The 17,102-nt window shown below is 37.2% G+C and overlaps 1 protein-coding gene across 1 annotated transcript; it reads right to left on the bottom strand.

The window, feature by feature from the left end:
* Positions 1-11,580: 11,580 nt before the first annotated feature.
* Positions 11,581-15,054, bottom strand: LOC306870515 (eukaryotic translation initiation factor 4E-1B-like; the record flags this gene model as incomplete). Its single annotated transcript, XM_079417822.1, has 7 exons — positions 11,581-11,724; positions 11,879-11,992; positions 12,192-12,255; positions 13,303-13,398; positions 13,492-13,583; positions 14,662-14,686; positions 14,978-15,054. The coding sequence occupies 7 exons, from the start codon at positions 15,052-15,054 to the stop codon at positions 11,581-11,583; spliced, it is 612 nt and encodes a 203-aa protein (XP_079273948.1).
* Positions 15,055-17,102: the final 2,048 nt, after the last annotated feature.

Raw genomic sequence — 17,102 nt, 5'->3', positions numbered from 1 at the left:
TGCTTCAGTTGGTTTCTGAAGCGGTCTTCATGGGGCAAGGTAGACGTTGGCAGAGCGTCAGGTTTTGGAATTTCCACTAGTTTCGTCAATTGCCTCTTCTGTCAAAAATTATTTTAAAATGCTCTTCCCTTAGTTGAAGAAATCAACAGACAATATGTATAGAGTGTCAGATGGACCAACACATTCTTGAGCAGAGAAGGAGATGAGAAGTCCACCCGCATCGCTGATAATAGATGGGTCTATTTGCAGAGATGAAGATTCTTTTGTTCCTTCCTCCAGTAAATGTCTCTCCTGTTCATTATGTGATGGATTGGGGAAAACACAGCCCATGAAAGTAACTTAAAGTAGCTAGTGTTTGATTTATGATTCACCACACAGTGTTTGGTTGAATGCTGGACATTTCTGGAAAAAACATAAAGGGACACTTAGTAACATTAACAAAACAGTAAAAACTATGTTTATATTTATACAACAGTTACAGTAGTTCCGGTCTTTGAATTTGATTGGCCGAGCAGCATAGAGTGGCTGCTGCCTCGACAGTGTGCAAACTATGGCTCCTACATGTGCGACTCTGGCTAAAGAGCCAGGTGCCACAGAAAGCATGGCGCACGGGCACCTTGCGCATCAAAGTGACTACTTGCATATGCTGACCCCTTGGCGCAATATGACTCTGTATCGCCGGGGTGTTCATATTGGCCAAGTGATCAGGAGAAAGAATGTTACGACAGATGCATCGAGCACAGGCTGGGGAGCCGTATGCGATAGCAGACCAGCCTTCGGGACATGGTCAGAAACGGAGAAGTCGTGGCACATAAACTGTCTGGAGCTCTGTGCTGTACACCTAGCGCTCGAGTGCTTTCTCCCAGAGATTCTTCAACTATCCCACTGAAGAGAGACCTCCTCTCTCAAGCACAAGGAACAATATAGCACCCAAATCCAGAGTCATGGAGCCTTCATGTCTGGCTGCTCAACGGAGCTTGCCAGTAACAGATAGTAGACACTATGTTGAACACTATCTCTGAGGCTATATGCTCCTTCCACGAGGCGTCTTTACGCACGTAAATGGAGAGTTTTTTCAAGTTGGTGCGTATCGTGGGGCGAAGACCCAATCAACTGCCCAATACCAATAATTCTTGCCTTCCTTCAAGAGTGATTTGATAGTGGTCGTATGCCATCCACATTGAAAGTGTATGTCACGCGCATATCGAAAATCGCACGATCGGCAGAAATTACCTGATCATAAGATTTTTAAAAGAAGCAAGAAGGCTGAACCATCCTCGCCCTTCTACTCTACCCACTTGGGACTTGGCGCTTGTGCTTGACGCTCTCACGGGACCCCCGTTCGAGCCCATACAATCAGAGAGTTTGCGAGCGCTCTCTCTCTCTCTCAAGACAGCGCTCCTGCTCGTGCTGGCCTCTGTTAAGTGAGTTGGAGACCTGCAGGCAGTTTCAATTGATGACTCATGTATTGAATTTGGGCCAGGGGCCTCATATATCAAACTTTCCATAGATTTCATCATAAAAGTGTACGTACGCACAAAAGCTAGATTTTGCGTATGCACAAAAGTTTTCAGATTTATAAAAGCATGCACACGCCAGAACATGCCCAAAAATCCCTTTATAAATCCCAGTCAGGGGAAGATTGTGTGTATGTGCATCTCCACCCCGTCTCCTTCCAGAAATCACCATATATGGAGCTTACCACGCCTAGTTTTATGATGCATAATCCTCATCTACATATCATTTCCATGCATATTCCCATCCACGTGACATGTATCATCCAGAATGTTTTAGAATACATCAAAATATCATAAAAACAAAACTGTTTAGTTCTCAAATTAATAGCCTATTTTAGAATATACTTGACCTCATTCTTCCCCTGACCAAATAGTTTTTAAATTGTTTTAAACTCAAATCAAATAAAATTGTCACTGACAAAATATTTTAAAAAGGAAACAGGTAAATCTTACCCCCCCCCCCCCCATTTAATCCTTCAAATAGTTCAAAAATTTTATTTTTCATAATATTGTGGAGCTGCTGCAGTCGTACAGTAGCTATTATTCAAACCGGGACCACCGAATCCAGCAGTGTCTGCCATAAAATCGAAGTAAGAGCATCATTGATCATTGTTCTCACTAAAAAAATTATCATAACATGAGATCCGCAGTTTAGTTTAAATATATGAATTATTATAGCACTCATCGCTAGTGGTGTGTATCACTAAGCAAAGTCACGATACGATACATATCACGATACAGGACTGCACTGAATTTCACCTCAGAAGAATTTAGTAAAACAGCTGTTAATTAAACACTGCATAATATAGGGCCATTGGCAGAGCAGGCTGTTGACCTCTGCATTATGAAGGGCCTCCATAACTGTACCACAGTACAATATAGGTAATGGCATATGTTTAATGTTTACATTGGGCACTCCCCACCAGGTAAAATATTCTGATTGTTTGCATCTTGTTTTTAAGCCCATAAATAATAATGTACTCGTTCTAATAAATTTATATTGTAATGTACTCATTAAAAAAATCATCTTAACATTGCTGGTAGGTTATCATTGCACAAATTAACACTCTCTACATTTAAAAAATAAAAATGGGAAGAGTTTTAAATTAATGCGGTGTCTTCACTGTATCTACCGCACACACACACACAAGTCACGTTCTGGCCGCACATAGACATTCAGCAACAAACTTTTTAGCGCTGCCCCTCAATTTTATCAATGAAACAGCTTAATCGCTCAAGAGCTACATTTTCTTTCTCAACAAGAAGCTGGTAACATCACTGGTTCTAAAGGGATTAAAGACGCATTTTACGGTGGTAATTCATACACAGCATCTCTCTCTATCATCGGTGAACACTTGATGAATTACACTTTTCTGAGAATAAAATATTGAAGTGGAGATCGCTAAAAAGCGTGTTTATACACAGTGCAGACAGCGCGCATATTGGTTGCCAGGTTGGCAAAGATAAGCATCACTAGGCTTGAAATGTTTCTCTCAAATACACGTTGGACACAATTATTGACACCCCTAGAAATTATTATGAGTTAAATATCTCTGAAGTATATTCCCATTCATATTTACAATTTTGAGCACTCCAGGGGGATTATGAACATGGAATTATCCAGCCATGGCTTCCTGTTTCACAGAAATATAAATAGGAGAAAAAACTAAATCCAAATTCCCTTAATCATCCATCACAATGAGAAAAATCAAAGAATATGTTTCTGATGTGCAGCAAAAGGTAATTGAGCTTCACAAATTAGTGAAGTGGCTTTAAGAAAAAAAGCTAGGGCAGTGAAAACTTCCATTTCCAACATCAGGGTAATAATTAAGAGATTCCAATCAACAAAAAATGTTACACATCTGCCTGTAAGAGGATGTGTGTCTATATCGTCCTAAAGCACGGTGAGGAGGAGAATTTGAGTGGCCAAAGACTCTCCAAGGACCACAGCTGGAGAATTGCAGAAAATAGTTGTGTCTCGGGGTCAGAAAACCTTTTAAAACAATTTGTCAAACACCACATGTTGTTCGGGAGGGTTTCAAGAAAAAAAACAATCTCCAGCATATTCAGTTGTCAGACACGACTGGAACTTCAAATGGGAATGGCTTCTATGGTAAGATGAAACTAAAAAAAATTGCTGGGTTTGGTGAACACAGGGATAAAAAGTACCCCAAGTATACAATGAAATATACTGCTGTATTTTCAATTTTGTGAGCCTATATTTCTGCTGGAGGTCCTACACATCTTGTTTAGACACATGGCATCATAGATTCTATCAAATACCAACAGATAAAAAAATCTAAAAGTGACTGAGTCTGTTAGAAATCTTAAAATGGTCCATGTTTGGATCTTCCAACCGTACAATAATCCAAACACAAACCTCAAAAACAACACAAAAATGCTATGGCCACTCCAGTCCTCTGACCTGAACCCTGTAGAAAATGAGTGAGGTGAACTGAAGAGAAGAAGCACCAACATGGAGCTGAGAATCTAAAGGGTCTGGAGTGATTCTGGATGAAGGAATGGTCTCTGATCTCTTGTCAGGTGTTCTCTAACCTCATCAGGCATTATAGGAGAAAATGTAGATCTGTTAAACTGGCAAATTGAGGTTTCAAAAAGTATTGAATAAAAGGGTGCCGTTAATTGTGGCCAATGTGTATTAGAGAAACACATTTATTTCATAATGATATTTCCCCCATTTTAAATTCTTATTATCCAATGAAAGGTTAGATTTGTGAATTTTGTTAATAAAAAGATCAAAAGGATTAATGATGCAGATTAATTTTCACAGCCGCCTTTAATCATATTTATCAAGGGTGTCAATAATTCTGTCCACCACTGTACACACAGATTTTCAGACTTTTGAAAACAATTTACCTCAAAATGTTGAGATCTGTCTACTCACACCTTGTAGCTATGAAAGAGTGGGACTCAGGAATATTTCCTGATCACAAATTTAGGGGTATAGTTAAAATCAGTCTCGGCCAATACACTAAACCAAGAAAATATATATATTTTTTTAAATGTCACTTTTTAAAAGAATCAAAAAGATACTTTTAAAAACAACAGTGGAAAAAAAATACAAAAATTATTTCAATATTTTCATAAGAAAATTTAGGGGTTAGGGTTCGGGACAGCCACCTCCCAATTGAAAGTACCCCAAAAAAATGATGATTGGACAGTATGTATGTATGGATGTGTGTATATATATATATATATATATATATATATATATATATATATATATATATTAAGCTTACTAATATTTCAAATATTATTATGGGTTTCAATAGATAATAGATGGAGCTTAGTAAACATCTAAGATTTGAATACTTAAATGCTTTTTAAATGTGTTTTTCTTTGTTTTTTTGTTTTTTTTTTGGTTGTGGGACAGCAGTTTGGACCAATTCTGTAGAATGGCCCAGATACTGTAGCCTTCATGATTCAAACCATTAGCTCCACAGCAGAGAAATGTGTGAACTAAACTTGAACTGACCCTTGTGGCCAAAACCACTCCCTATTTTATTCCCTATACCAGGGGTCGCCAATGTCAGTCCTGGAGTGCCACTGTCCTGTAGAGTTTAGCTCCAACCATAATCAAACACACCTGAACAAGCTAATCAAGGTCTTCAGAATTACTAGGGCTACAGGCAGGTGAGGTTTTTTCAGAGTTAGAGCTAAACTCTGCAGGAAATCGGCACTCCAGGACCAACGTTTACATACCATTCCAAGTGTCGGCCATTTTGTAATCATGCCCAGATTCTAAGTGAACAGCTTCACTCATTTTGCATGAGAAAGCAAGTCTGAACGAGAGATGTAGTCTGACTTTATTTTATTCCTGTTTTTTTTTTTATTACACACACACACACACACACGTTTTTCATAAATCATTCACAATTACTTCTTTAATAGCATTACAATGAAGACAAATTCTATTGACAATTTTTATTAAATTAAATGGATAAGGTAATAAATAACTATAAAAAATTATAATCTGGTGTAACTATTCATTGTAATGTTTTCAAAACAATACAATCTAAAGGCGCAATCGTCATCTTATCTGATCACAAAATGCTTGAAAAGCAGATCTTCATTTTTTTTTCTTTTTTTTTTACATAAACCTGTTGTTCACACTTTTGTTCAAACTAGCCCCATGGTTTTTCTTAAGTTGTAAGTTATTGAGACAAATCCACATGAAGTTCCACATGGCTAACCTTCCCACTGCTGGATCTCTGTGAGATACTATGGCCAGTTTAGACTCACTTCCCAGGTGTAGTGTTTTAGAATTCAGCTAATTAACTCTGGAAATATGCTCCAGCAGGACCTGGCTATTCCACAAAACACCGGTCATGTCCCTGGAAAAAAGGTTAAGGGTGGTTTATGTAAGAGAATGGGGTGCATGAGCTGCACATACAGAGCACACTGAATAAAAGTTTCAGTTAAGTTTGATGATAAAAATTCCATACTCAATGTAGGTTTTGTACAGTGTCTCTTAGAATCTAATTGTTTATTAAATAAAATACAATGGGTCTTCACAAAACTGAAGTACTGCAACAAATAATTTGTCTGCAAATTTTTTTGGGACTGTTGTAATAACTGACTTTAAGAAGGGTTTTACAAACTTACACAAAGTTTCATGAATGAGGCCAAAGAACAACCCTGATGATTACATTAAAAACCTCTAAATATATGCAAGACATGCCAGACTTTGCGTTACAGTGAACCCACATACAGGTTATATCTAACTTCCAGGGGGGGGGGGACTCTCAAACTTAGTGGTCAGTACTATATTGTCTTTCCCCCTACAAAAAACAATTTCCTTAAAAAAAATAAATAAAAAAAGGCTGAATATAACTCACACTTTGACTCTTTCACTACTAAGCATTAAAAACAGATGTGCAAAACCAAGGTACTTACCTTATTAAAAGCATCAAGCCACGAATTCCATACAAAGAGACAAAACCCAGATCACTATTCACGATTCGCAGTGAATATTAAAGACAATTTATAACCGAAGCAACCAACTCTCTGTAATAAGCAAACCAAATTTAGCATGCTTTCATACTTTGCCTCTAGTTCTGATGTTAGATCGTTTTTTGCGTTCCTCCATTAATGCTGAGCACTGTGATTGTGTGCTGTTCCTATGTGAAGGGTGAAACATTAACCAGAGAGATCAGTTCATTTCCTCTGGCTGGTTATAGTCACTCCTATTTCAGTCATCTCCACCAACATGTCTGAAATCATTTAATATGGTCAACATATTTCCAGTCCAAACAAATGCAATGCATTTTGTTTAAAGCAGATATGCACATGTTGAAGTGAGTCTAAAGATGATTTCCTTACGAAAAAAAACATCTACTTTCCCATTGTGGGGGAAAAAAACAAAAACCGGATCCATTAGTAGCTATACTAGTTTTAAAAGTGCTAATCCAAGCTTCCCTCGGTTAATCTTAATGATCATGACAGGCAGGAAGTATTACACAGAATTCATAAACATATTGAACCATTATTTTTTTAGGATTTAATATTCATACAAGTTCACTTGTAGTTAGGATCCATGTTCTAATCAAAAAAGAAAAGGAAGAAAAACATCCAAGCTTGTCAACATGTTTGATTTATTTTTCAATTGTGTTGCATCAAAAGGAGTATTAATGTACATGACCAATCGGAAGTATCTAAAGACTTTTCTCAAGCATGCTTTTCCGGTCCCAAATATGGTTAGGAAAAAAAAAAAAAATCTGCTAAAAATAATGAGAAGTGTTCTCTAATCGAAATACTACTTTACTCAACATGCTCAGAACCGTAAGGTTTCAGAACATTTATTTACACGATACACACACACACACACACATTTATATATATTAGGGATGTCGATCGATTCAAATATTTAAAAATCGCATGATTGTCATGAGTTAACTTGTGATTAATCACAACTTAATCTGCACTATTTAAAGTTAAATTGTTATAATTCATGAATGCTTTTGAAATTAATACTTTTCTCATGTTTGTAATACTCTAATCAACATGGGCATGGACACATATGGATGCTTTATGCAAATGTATGTTTATTATTATTGAAACCATAGTCAACAGAGCAGGAAGACTAGACATGTTTCAAAGGTCATAGATGTTTTTCAAACAACTTCTTGTCTATTAGACACATGAAAAAAGAAATACCAGGTTCCCATTACTTCTTTCTTTGCACTTTACTTACACAAACCTGTTTACAGTTTTTTTTTTTTTTGCACGACAGGGCAGCCCACTTCTTCTGAACATGCGAATCGTACATTTATTATTTATTACATTTATTTGTCTCTCTGTGCCCACATACTGTATTTTTATGCAGCTAAATTCTCAATAAAACTGTTTTCATTGATATATTTTAGAGCCCTGCATTTCGGCCCGGGCCCGACAGGCCCCGACTTTTTTACGCCTCTAGGGCCGGGCTTCGGGCCAATTTCCACGTCATAGTTCAGACGCGGGCCGGGCATCGGGCCTGTTTTGGGTTTCTCCTTATTTTATATTGTAGACATCTATCGATTAGCGATGAAAAAAACGCGCTGGTGGAAACAACACGAGACCGTGCTGCCGTGACTGAGAGCAGCTCGATGGTGTTTAGTGTCCCGCAGCAGCAGCAGAGAGCGCAAGTGAGTTCAGCGCAGCTGAATAGTTCTGCGTTCAAATGCACGCAATAGGCTAAAGCTTGCTGAAAAACCCCAGCAAACATAACCATGAATGTGTCTGCGGGAAATAGTAAGGAGATATTTGAATTATTTACTAATAAACTAATGTTTTCTGAGTCTGTGTCGCAAGGATGAAGTTGCTGATCCTGACTCGCGGTCTCCTCATTAGACGCGCCTTTAGAGAGAATTGCATTTTTATTGATTATGATTAAGAATATAATAAAATAGTTTGTTTTAATTTTTTTTATTTCATTAAGTGATAATTTAAAGCTTTCAATAGATATATTTATCATATCTGTGAGGCATGTATTTGCTCCGCTTCGGTTCATTTTTCTGAGCGCTCCTGTTCAAGACGGCAGAAAACGCATCATGTTTGTTTTCTTTGTTTTATAAAAGAACTACCTTTTGTTGGTATTGTGAGTGCACACAAATACAAGTAGACCCTTTACAGGTCCGAATGATGTATTACTCTTACCTTTTTCAGAAAAAAAACAAAACGTTTTTCTAAATTAACTTAATAAACAAAACGAAATATAATAATTTTGCCATTACACACAAAACTAAACTATTTTAATAGCCGAAACAGTAGTATAAACTGTTTTAGGAGAAGGGGGAAAAAAAGACGGGCTCGGGTCGGACTCGGGCCGGTAATTCTGATAAGCTGTCGGACGTCGGCCGGGCTGGGGCCTGAGCGTCTCGGGCCAGGGCCGGGCTAGGGCCTAAATTTGAGGCCCGTGCAGGGCTCTAATATATTTTACTGTTTCTGTTGTCAGACAACAGAATGAATGTGAAAAAGTGATTGAAACAACCCATTAAGACTACATAACCAGCTCTGATGAAATTAAATACACATAAGATAAAGACAATAGCTGTGCTGTGATTTCGGCTATACTTGCATGTAAAATTAGAGAAGCAACATAATATCTGTGTTTAACTGAAAGCGCTGCTCCTCTTCGCCACTTGCTGAACAATGCAGACGCACAGAGAGAGAGAGAGAGAGGGGGGGGGGGGGGGGGGGGGGGGTGCGCGCTGGGAAAGCAAGTCTCAGAAACTTAAGGTTTGGGTGCTTTTTTGAACGGGGGGGGAGTCACTAAAGGGATCTTGCGCTGCCTGCTCCAGTATTTTCTCTCTTGAGTCCGTGTTCTGCATCTCTGTCCTGTGCTAACGGCCGTTTACAGACTTAGTAATATTACCACACAAATTACATTTTGGGAAATTATTGTAATCCAGTTTGTGTGCAATCCCAAAAAGCCGATCGTGTGTTTGGAGCAAAAACTATCCGGTTCTGATTTAGGTCCGATCAAGCGGGGCATCTCTCTCTCTGATGACGCAGTTTTGACCGTGGGGAAAAAATAAATAAATCTTTGTCTGTCCATCCAATGAAATCCATGAATATGTAACGGTATCCACGGTATAGCAAAATCCATATCATGGCACAACATAATACCGGTAGTCACGTTAATAGCACCCACCCCTGGTTTGCACTAATAAATGCTGCTGCCTGCCAGCTGCAATCACCAATAAAATATTGTTTCATATTTTTTTGTATATCGTCATAAATATCATTAATGGCAAATATTCTTGAAATATCGTGATATAATTTTGAGGCTATTTCGCCCACCCCTAATAGTTTAAAATTCTGATATACGGTTTTCGGAGCGCACACATCCGAAGCACACGGACAGAAAGCGGCTGTCACAGCATGCGAGTAAACCAAGTTCTCATTCACATACAAGTCTACGTTAAAAACACACGAGTTACAAAAACAGTCTGTTATGTCTGTGAAGGTAAACAGCTGGGAAATAAATCGCGTGATTATTTTAGATCTGTGTGGCAGCAGCATACAGTAAATAAATCAATAAATCCACTGCTCTCTTGTCTCCTCTGAGGCTGGGACTAAATAGTGTTCTGTGCTCGTCTGTGCAGCCAAAAGCAGAACAGTTAGCATGTTTTGCTCAAACTTTCACCATGACATTAAAACTGGTACACCATTGTCGCTTGCCAAATCAAAACGACGGCACCGTGGGTGGAAACCAACAGATTAAGGGGCAGTAATATTACAATGAGATCCCTTTGACACGTCACCAAGGGAGCGAAATCAGACGCGCTCGTTTTTTCAGAAGCTTGCAGAAAAAGGCTTACTAAAACAAAGTTACTGGGTTAATCCTTTTCACGCTTACGTGGTTGGTAGATCCACTGGGGACCCCATTATAGCACTTAAAACCTGGAAAAGTCAGATTTTCATGATATGTCACCTTTAAGTAAATCCATCTATACAAGTGGATTCTTTGAAAGGCAGTCCAGTTTGTCTTTTAAGACTTGTTTAAAGGAAAGGACTTCAAAGGAAAGCCAAAGTATTTTCTCTTAACATGCATGAAGCCACAGAAACATTTGCAAAAGTAGTTCATTTTAATTTTCAAAGAAAAAGGTCTTAGCAGTTTAGACACATCCCTTCTATAGCACAAAAAGTACAACTCAAACATTTACAAAGTCTTGCATATTATCAAGGTGAGTTTAAATGTCATAAGTTACAGCCACACAGATTTTTCTTTCACCAATATAAACATCCAGGCCTCTGCAACAGCATCAAACTAAAGCCCACTTTTTAAACAACAAACTTGTTTTTGGTTATGGAGTTGCTCTTAGTTGCAGTGTCTGCATGTTTATCTTTTCAAAAATACCACCAAATCGCACCTCTTGTGTCTCAGTCCATTGGCTGCCGTTTGCTGCCCACATTAAGTTCAAAGTACTGATGCTTTTCTGGAGAACAGTTAAGAAATCTGCACTCTTCAACCTACAATGCTTACTCCTGATTTCTGTGGTCTGAAAGTATGTGCCCCAAGCAAAAACAAACCCTAATCTGCTCTGACTGTTAAACAATTTCAGAATACATCTTTTAGATCTAGTAGAAAACAAATGTGTTCACTGCATAGATCCAGTCCACTGAGAATCTTGTAGCTGTACAATATATCCTAGCAGCAGAGGACTGCAGACCGGTCTGATATGATGGATAATTAGCTTCATTAGGTTGCTAGGCACAAATTCCTGTTCCATGATCATTAATGTTTACAGCACCATGAGTGGTCAAATGCTTACATCTGGCTCTGCCTCACATTATTCAAAAGATGTTAAAATCTATAAAATCAAACACACACACACACACCCATGTAATATAACGTAATACTACAGTATATAATATAATTGAGCATCTTTTGAGCAAACACAGGCAGAGCAAAATGTAAGCAATCACAATCTGAAGTTCAGCAAAGCATCATAAATGCTTTGTACAACATACTGTTTAAAGTTTAGTACAGGTTAATTGGCAAAAATGAGCATGTTGGCCAGCTCATGCTTATGCTTGAATGAAACTCAAAGTATGCTTACCCAATGTATGTCACTGTCTCACAGTTCTCAGCATTGGAGGTCCAGATGGCAATTTTGTCCCCTTTGGCACGAATATTGATTACACTTCCACAGATATCCCGACTGAAGGAGCCAAACTCCTCTCCAATAAGACACAACAGCTGCCACAAGAAAAAAATATGTATTCAGCGTAATCTTTCTTATGCTGTATATGAAGCGACTTCCTTTACATGATACAATGAGAATGATGTGAATCACAACAGACAAAATAAATTCAATCCAAAGGTTAAAGCAAGCAAGTATATTTTCTCTTACCGTTTCCAGCCAAAAACGGTCAAATTCTGTGCGTCTATGTTGCTTGGCTAGTGTAATCAACCAGCGGCCACCGCATTTATTACTCCTGTCTTCCCACATGGGCTCAATGCCAAAGCAACAAAGAAAATGCTTTACAAAGAGACACTATATAAGTGTAATCCGAATTATTCATAGGTTTACAGTTTTTGATGATTTAATCCATTTCAGCACAGCCCTAGCATATTAACAGAACTGACTTTAGACAGATATGTGAACTGTCAAACATACTTTAGTCATCAACAGGACAGTTAAAAAATAATAATAAAGTATTCACCTTGAACATCGAGTAGTCACAGCCAGAGGAGAGTTTGCTTGGCGGCTGTATGTTGTTGTATAATCTGAAACAATTGAAAGTGAATCAGAAAAACATACTTTGAAGAAGAAATTGACAAATACTGTAATATTTAGAGAAATTTAAAAACAATGTCTGTCAAGTGTAAAGTTTATGAGGCCTTCCAGTGAAGAAACTAGTGACTTTCAATTTTTCAAGTCACCAGATTTCTAGGACTATGAACACAATTATATTTCTGATTTGGGGAAAATAAGTCATTGTGATTTCTCTAACGAAAACTGAGATTTAAAAACTGTGATTCTTAAGAGCTTCAGGTTTGCTGTGGTTTTTACTGGGGCAGCATAATTTGGCCAAAAATCATATTGTGCGACTGATTTATCATCTCATATTGCTGCTGCACAGATATCCAGGATGACAACAAGATAAAGTACACACTCTCCACACAAATGCAATAACTGCTTTTTAAGACGTTTATTTTGAAATTGTCTTGAACAAAAAAATAACTGAAGAAAATATTGGTTTATTTAGGTTTACTTCGCAATACAGAAGAGATATTTTTAGTATTGCCTATTGTTCTTTAAACAATGCGCTCTGTGTTTAAGTGGTAAAAAACTGTTTATAGCAAATTTATGATGATTTTCATGCTCATGTTAAAATAGGTAAGAACTATTATACATGAGTAAAAACAAAATATCAGTTAAAGTTACAAACACACTATTCTAAAAAAAAATATTTAATTAGCTTGTAATGAACTTCCAGTGCTCTGTCTGGCTGTGGTTTACTCCAAGTATAAATTTTAATTGAGGAATTTCTAACTGGTTACTGGAATTTAATCACATAATTGTGCATATAATTTTAATAACTATTGTACAGAATACAAAAATAATATTAAAGCTACTCCTGGTTGGCAACAGATTTATAAACACTTCTCATTACAGATCTGGTGAAATGAGAGGTGCACGTGAAAAGAAAAAGGTCATTTTTGAACAGTAGTGTATGGTTACAAAATATTACAAATCTTAATCTTCAAAATCTTCCAAGCACCTGGACAACTGTTTCCCCCAGTTTGGTTTATTGGTGATCTTAAATTTATGCCCAGAAGTCCTCAACTGTGTCGAACTTGGTGATGAGCCTTAGATTGTCTTGCCACATTTTGCTCTTATCATTCTTGTAGAACCAAAGACCCCATCTACACACAATACAACAACAAGACACACAAGGAAGAAGAGCAGGGAGAGTAAACACAACAGAGAATGCAGGAACGTTAGTACTCTCAACACACCTGTTTTGTAAAGGGTGCTTCATATAAGGGCCCTTCAAAATGTTTGTTTCAAATTTCAGTTTTTCAACCTTCTTCCTTGTTACTTTGTCAATCTAGTAAAATGCAAAAGAAATGATTGGCGGGGGACAACCGCACCATCTTCGATGCCGTTAAAGATATCGCTTCGCTAAATAAACAACAGATTTTATAAGTTATTGCAGGTAAAATAAAACAAATGTTGTTAGACTGACACGTGTGTGCACGATGAAATGAGTACTTTAATTATATTTCTGACAGCACACAACCCCATGTCAGTCCTGTAGCGCGAGAGAGTGACTACTCCTGACCAGCGCGTGCATTTATAAGTTCAGCGATGTTTTAAAATGATGATTTAACATAAAACGAATCATTTATTTTATTTTATTATTAACTTTTTTACTCTCCATTTAAATGCTTTCCAAACCTGATTGGGTATTTTGTTTATAACAAAATAATATTTTCCCTCTTTCTGTTTTTCCCCCCTCCCCACTTAGGCTACTATGGGTCAGCACTGTATGCATTTCTGCCTAAAAAATGTATACATTTATTTTTATATATTTGAATTAAAAGATCAAGAGAAAGTCATGTGAAATGATTCATTTGAGCATAACATGATAAACACTCATGGTTAGAACATTTAATTGATCATCTGATTAGGTTTTAAAGTAGAACTGTTGCTGTAAATAAAAACTAATGGGAGGTCAACAGTAGGACATGTTTTGTCTCATCTAAATCAGTGACGGGATGGTTTGTTATTTTAAAGTCATCCAGTGCAGTATGTTCATCTCACCACCAGAGGTCTCTGTCACCCGCTTTTTGAAATTGACAAAAAGGTGTTACACAATTCAGTTTTCAATATTAATTAAAAAAATGTTAATGACTTTTTGATCAGTCCTTTATGTTATGCTTAGAAAAGGCCTTTTTAAATGTATGTACATTTCTATAGTTATTATATGAATAATATATCATTATTATTTAAATTTATTTGTCAAATGTAATAAAATTATAAAATATTTTACGTTTATATATTTTACATTTACATGTATATATAAATGTTTCATACAAATATATAACAGCAAATAAAAAAAAATATATTCCAGTATATAGACTGAAAAATCAAACTTGAAAAGATTGAATATATTATTTGTTTACCTGCATGTCACCAATATCAGAGAACCTGAACCTGAACATGTATTGTTAAATTATTGAAATATTATCTTAAAATCCCAGGGGGGCTAGGTAAATATTTAGGTAAATATTAAATATTTAAAAAAGTAAAAAGTTTAGGAATCTGAGCATTACATAAGACAAAAACAGTGACATTACACCTATCATGTTTACACAGCCGAAATCTACCAGACTTGAAATATTTTTGTCCAGATTTCCCTGTCTCCACCTCCTTTACTTGGTCTTGTGTCTGTTTCCGCATCCTTCTCTCGCCTAGTTCCTTGGCTTCCTCCCCCCTTACTGGTTCTGCCTGGCTGTCTGACTCCCTGGCTCAGTGGACCCTCCTAGCCAGCCACCGTGGTCTTTGGAGTGAGTCATGGCCTCAGTCTGGGACTTGCTCCACCTCTTCCCTCCAAGCCCAAGCTCCAAGTTTCACCATGGCTCCTCGTTCTCTCTGCTCCACCATGGCCTTCAGCGGGGTCCAGAGACCATAAAAGAGAGATGAATAGAAGCAGCAGTGGATGGAGCATAATAGTTAATTTTGACAAATGGCATATTGAATTGAGTGAGTTACCTGCTAGAGGTAATGTTTCTGCTGCAGCTGATGTTGGTACATGTTAAACATTAGCAAGCTTATCGTCATGGTTTCCTAATGATATGTGTATTAACAATCTAGCTAGCTGCCGGCTAACTTTGATAGATGTTTACTAGCTAGCTATTGAGTATCCAGGGTTTGCCAACTTTTATTTTGTCCACATTCAGGGACAGGTTGTTGTACCTCCTCTCTGTAGCTGATCATCATTACAAGGAATTCTGACAAAATTTGTTCATATATATTTATATACAAGTATATTCAACTCAAAAGAAACAAAGTTCTGAATACTCGGTGTTAATTTAAACTTAATTGTATGATTCAATTTTCCCCTACTACCCCTAAAATTAAGTTTGAGTATTTGAGTTTACAAAGAAATGGAGGAGAAAATAAAATAAAAATGAATGCAATAAATAAGAGCAAAAAGCAGATGAACCAAATGCCAGTTACATTAATTGTCAGTCAGGGTCCTATAACTACCTGCGATCTGTTATGTAAAGATTGCATGACAGAGAGAAGTTGAGGGGAGGATCTGCAGGTCTTTATTAATAAGCAAGAAGTAGGCAAGCCAATAATTTGCAATAATCCAATTAAGGTAAATGCAAACATAATAGATCTATTTAACAAAGTTAATGACCAACTACTCCGCAAACAGAGGGCTCATTCCTTCATACACACAGGGATAACTCAGAATGAAGACACATGTAACTTATTAGACAGATATCGCAGACAGGTTCCTCAAATGTCTCATACATCACTGGTCCTGTGATTATGAAACAAATTCATTAAACATAAAAGAAAATGAAAGTTCTAAATACTCAGTATTAATTTAATTTAATTTGAATTATTTAAATTCCCCTACTCAATACAACCAAATGACAGTTACAATAATTGTCAGTCAGTGTCAAAAAACTACAACCCGAATTCCGGAAATGTTGGAACGTTTTTTAAATTTGAATAAAATGAAAACTAAAATACTTTCAAATCACATGAGCCAATATTTTATTCACATTAGAACATAGAGAACATAACAAATGATTAAACGGAGAAATTTTACACTTTTGTCCAATAAATGAGCTCATTTCAAATTTGATGCCTGCTACTGGTCTCAAAAAGTTGTCACGGAGGCAACAAAGAGCTGATAAAGCAAGAAATTTTGAAAAGATTCAGCTGGGAGAACATCTAGCAACTAATTAAGTTAATTGACATCAGGTCTGTAACATGATTAGCGATAAAAGGGATGTCTTAGAAGTAAAGATGGGCAGAGCCTCTCCAATCTGTGAAAGAGTGCGTAAAAAGATTGTGGAATACTTTAAAAACAACGTTCCTCAATGTCGATTTGCAAAGGCTTTGCAAATCTCATCATCTACAGTGCATAACATCATCAAAAGATTCATAGAACCTGGAGAAATCTCTGTGCATAAGAGACAAGGCCGAAGACCTTTGTTGGATGCCCGTGGTTTTCGGGTCCTCAGACGACACTGCATCACTCCTCGGCATGATTCTGTCATTGACATTACTAAATGGGCCTAGGAATACTTCCAGAAACCACTGTCGGTAAACACAATCCGCCATGCCATCTGCAGATGCCAACTAAATCTCTATCATGCAAAAAGGAAGCCATATGTGAACATGGTCCAAAAGCACCGTTGTGTCCTGTGGGCCAAGGCTCATTTAAAATGGACCATTTCAAAGTGGAAATGTGTTCTATGGTCAGACAAATTTGACATTCTTGTTGGAAATCACGGACGCCGTGTCCCACGGGCTAAAGAGGAGGGAGACCTTCCAGCGTGTCATCAGCGTTAAGTTCAAAAGCCAGCATCTCTGATGGTGT

The sequence above is a fragment of the Barbus barbus genome (genome assembly GCF_936440315.1).
Source record: "Barbus barbus genome assembly, chromosome: 5".
Classification (NCBI taxonomy): Eukaryota; Metazoa; Chordata; class Actinopteri; order Cypriniformes; family Cyprinidae; genus Barbus; species Barbus barbus.
This window is presented reverse-complemented; position numbering and strand designations above follow the sequence as displayed.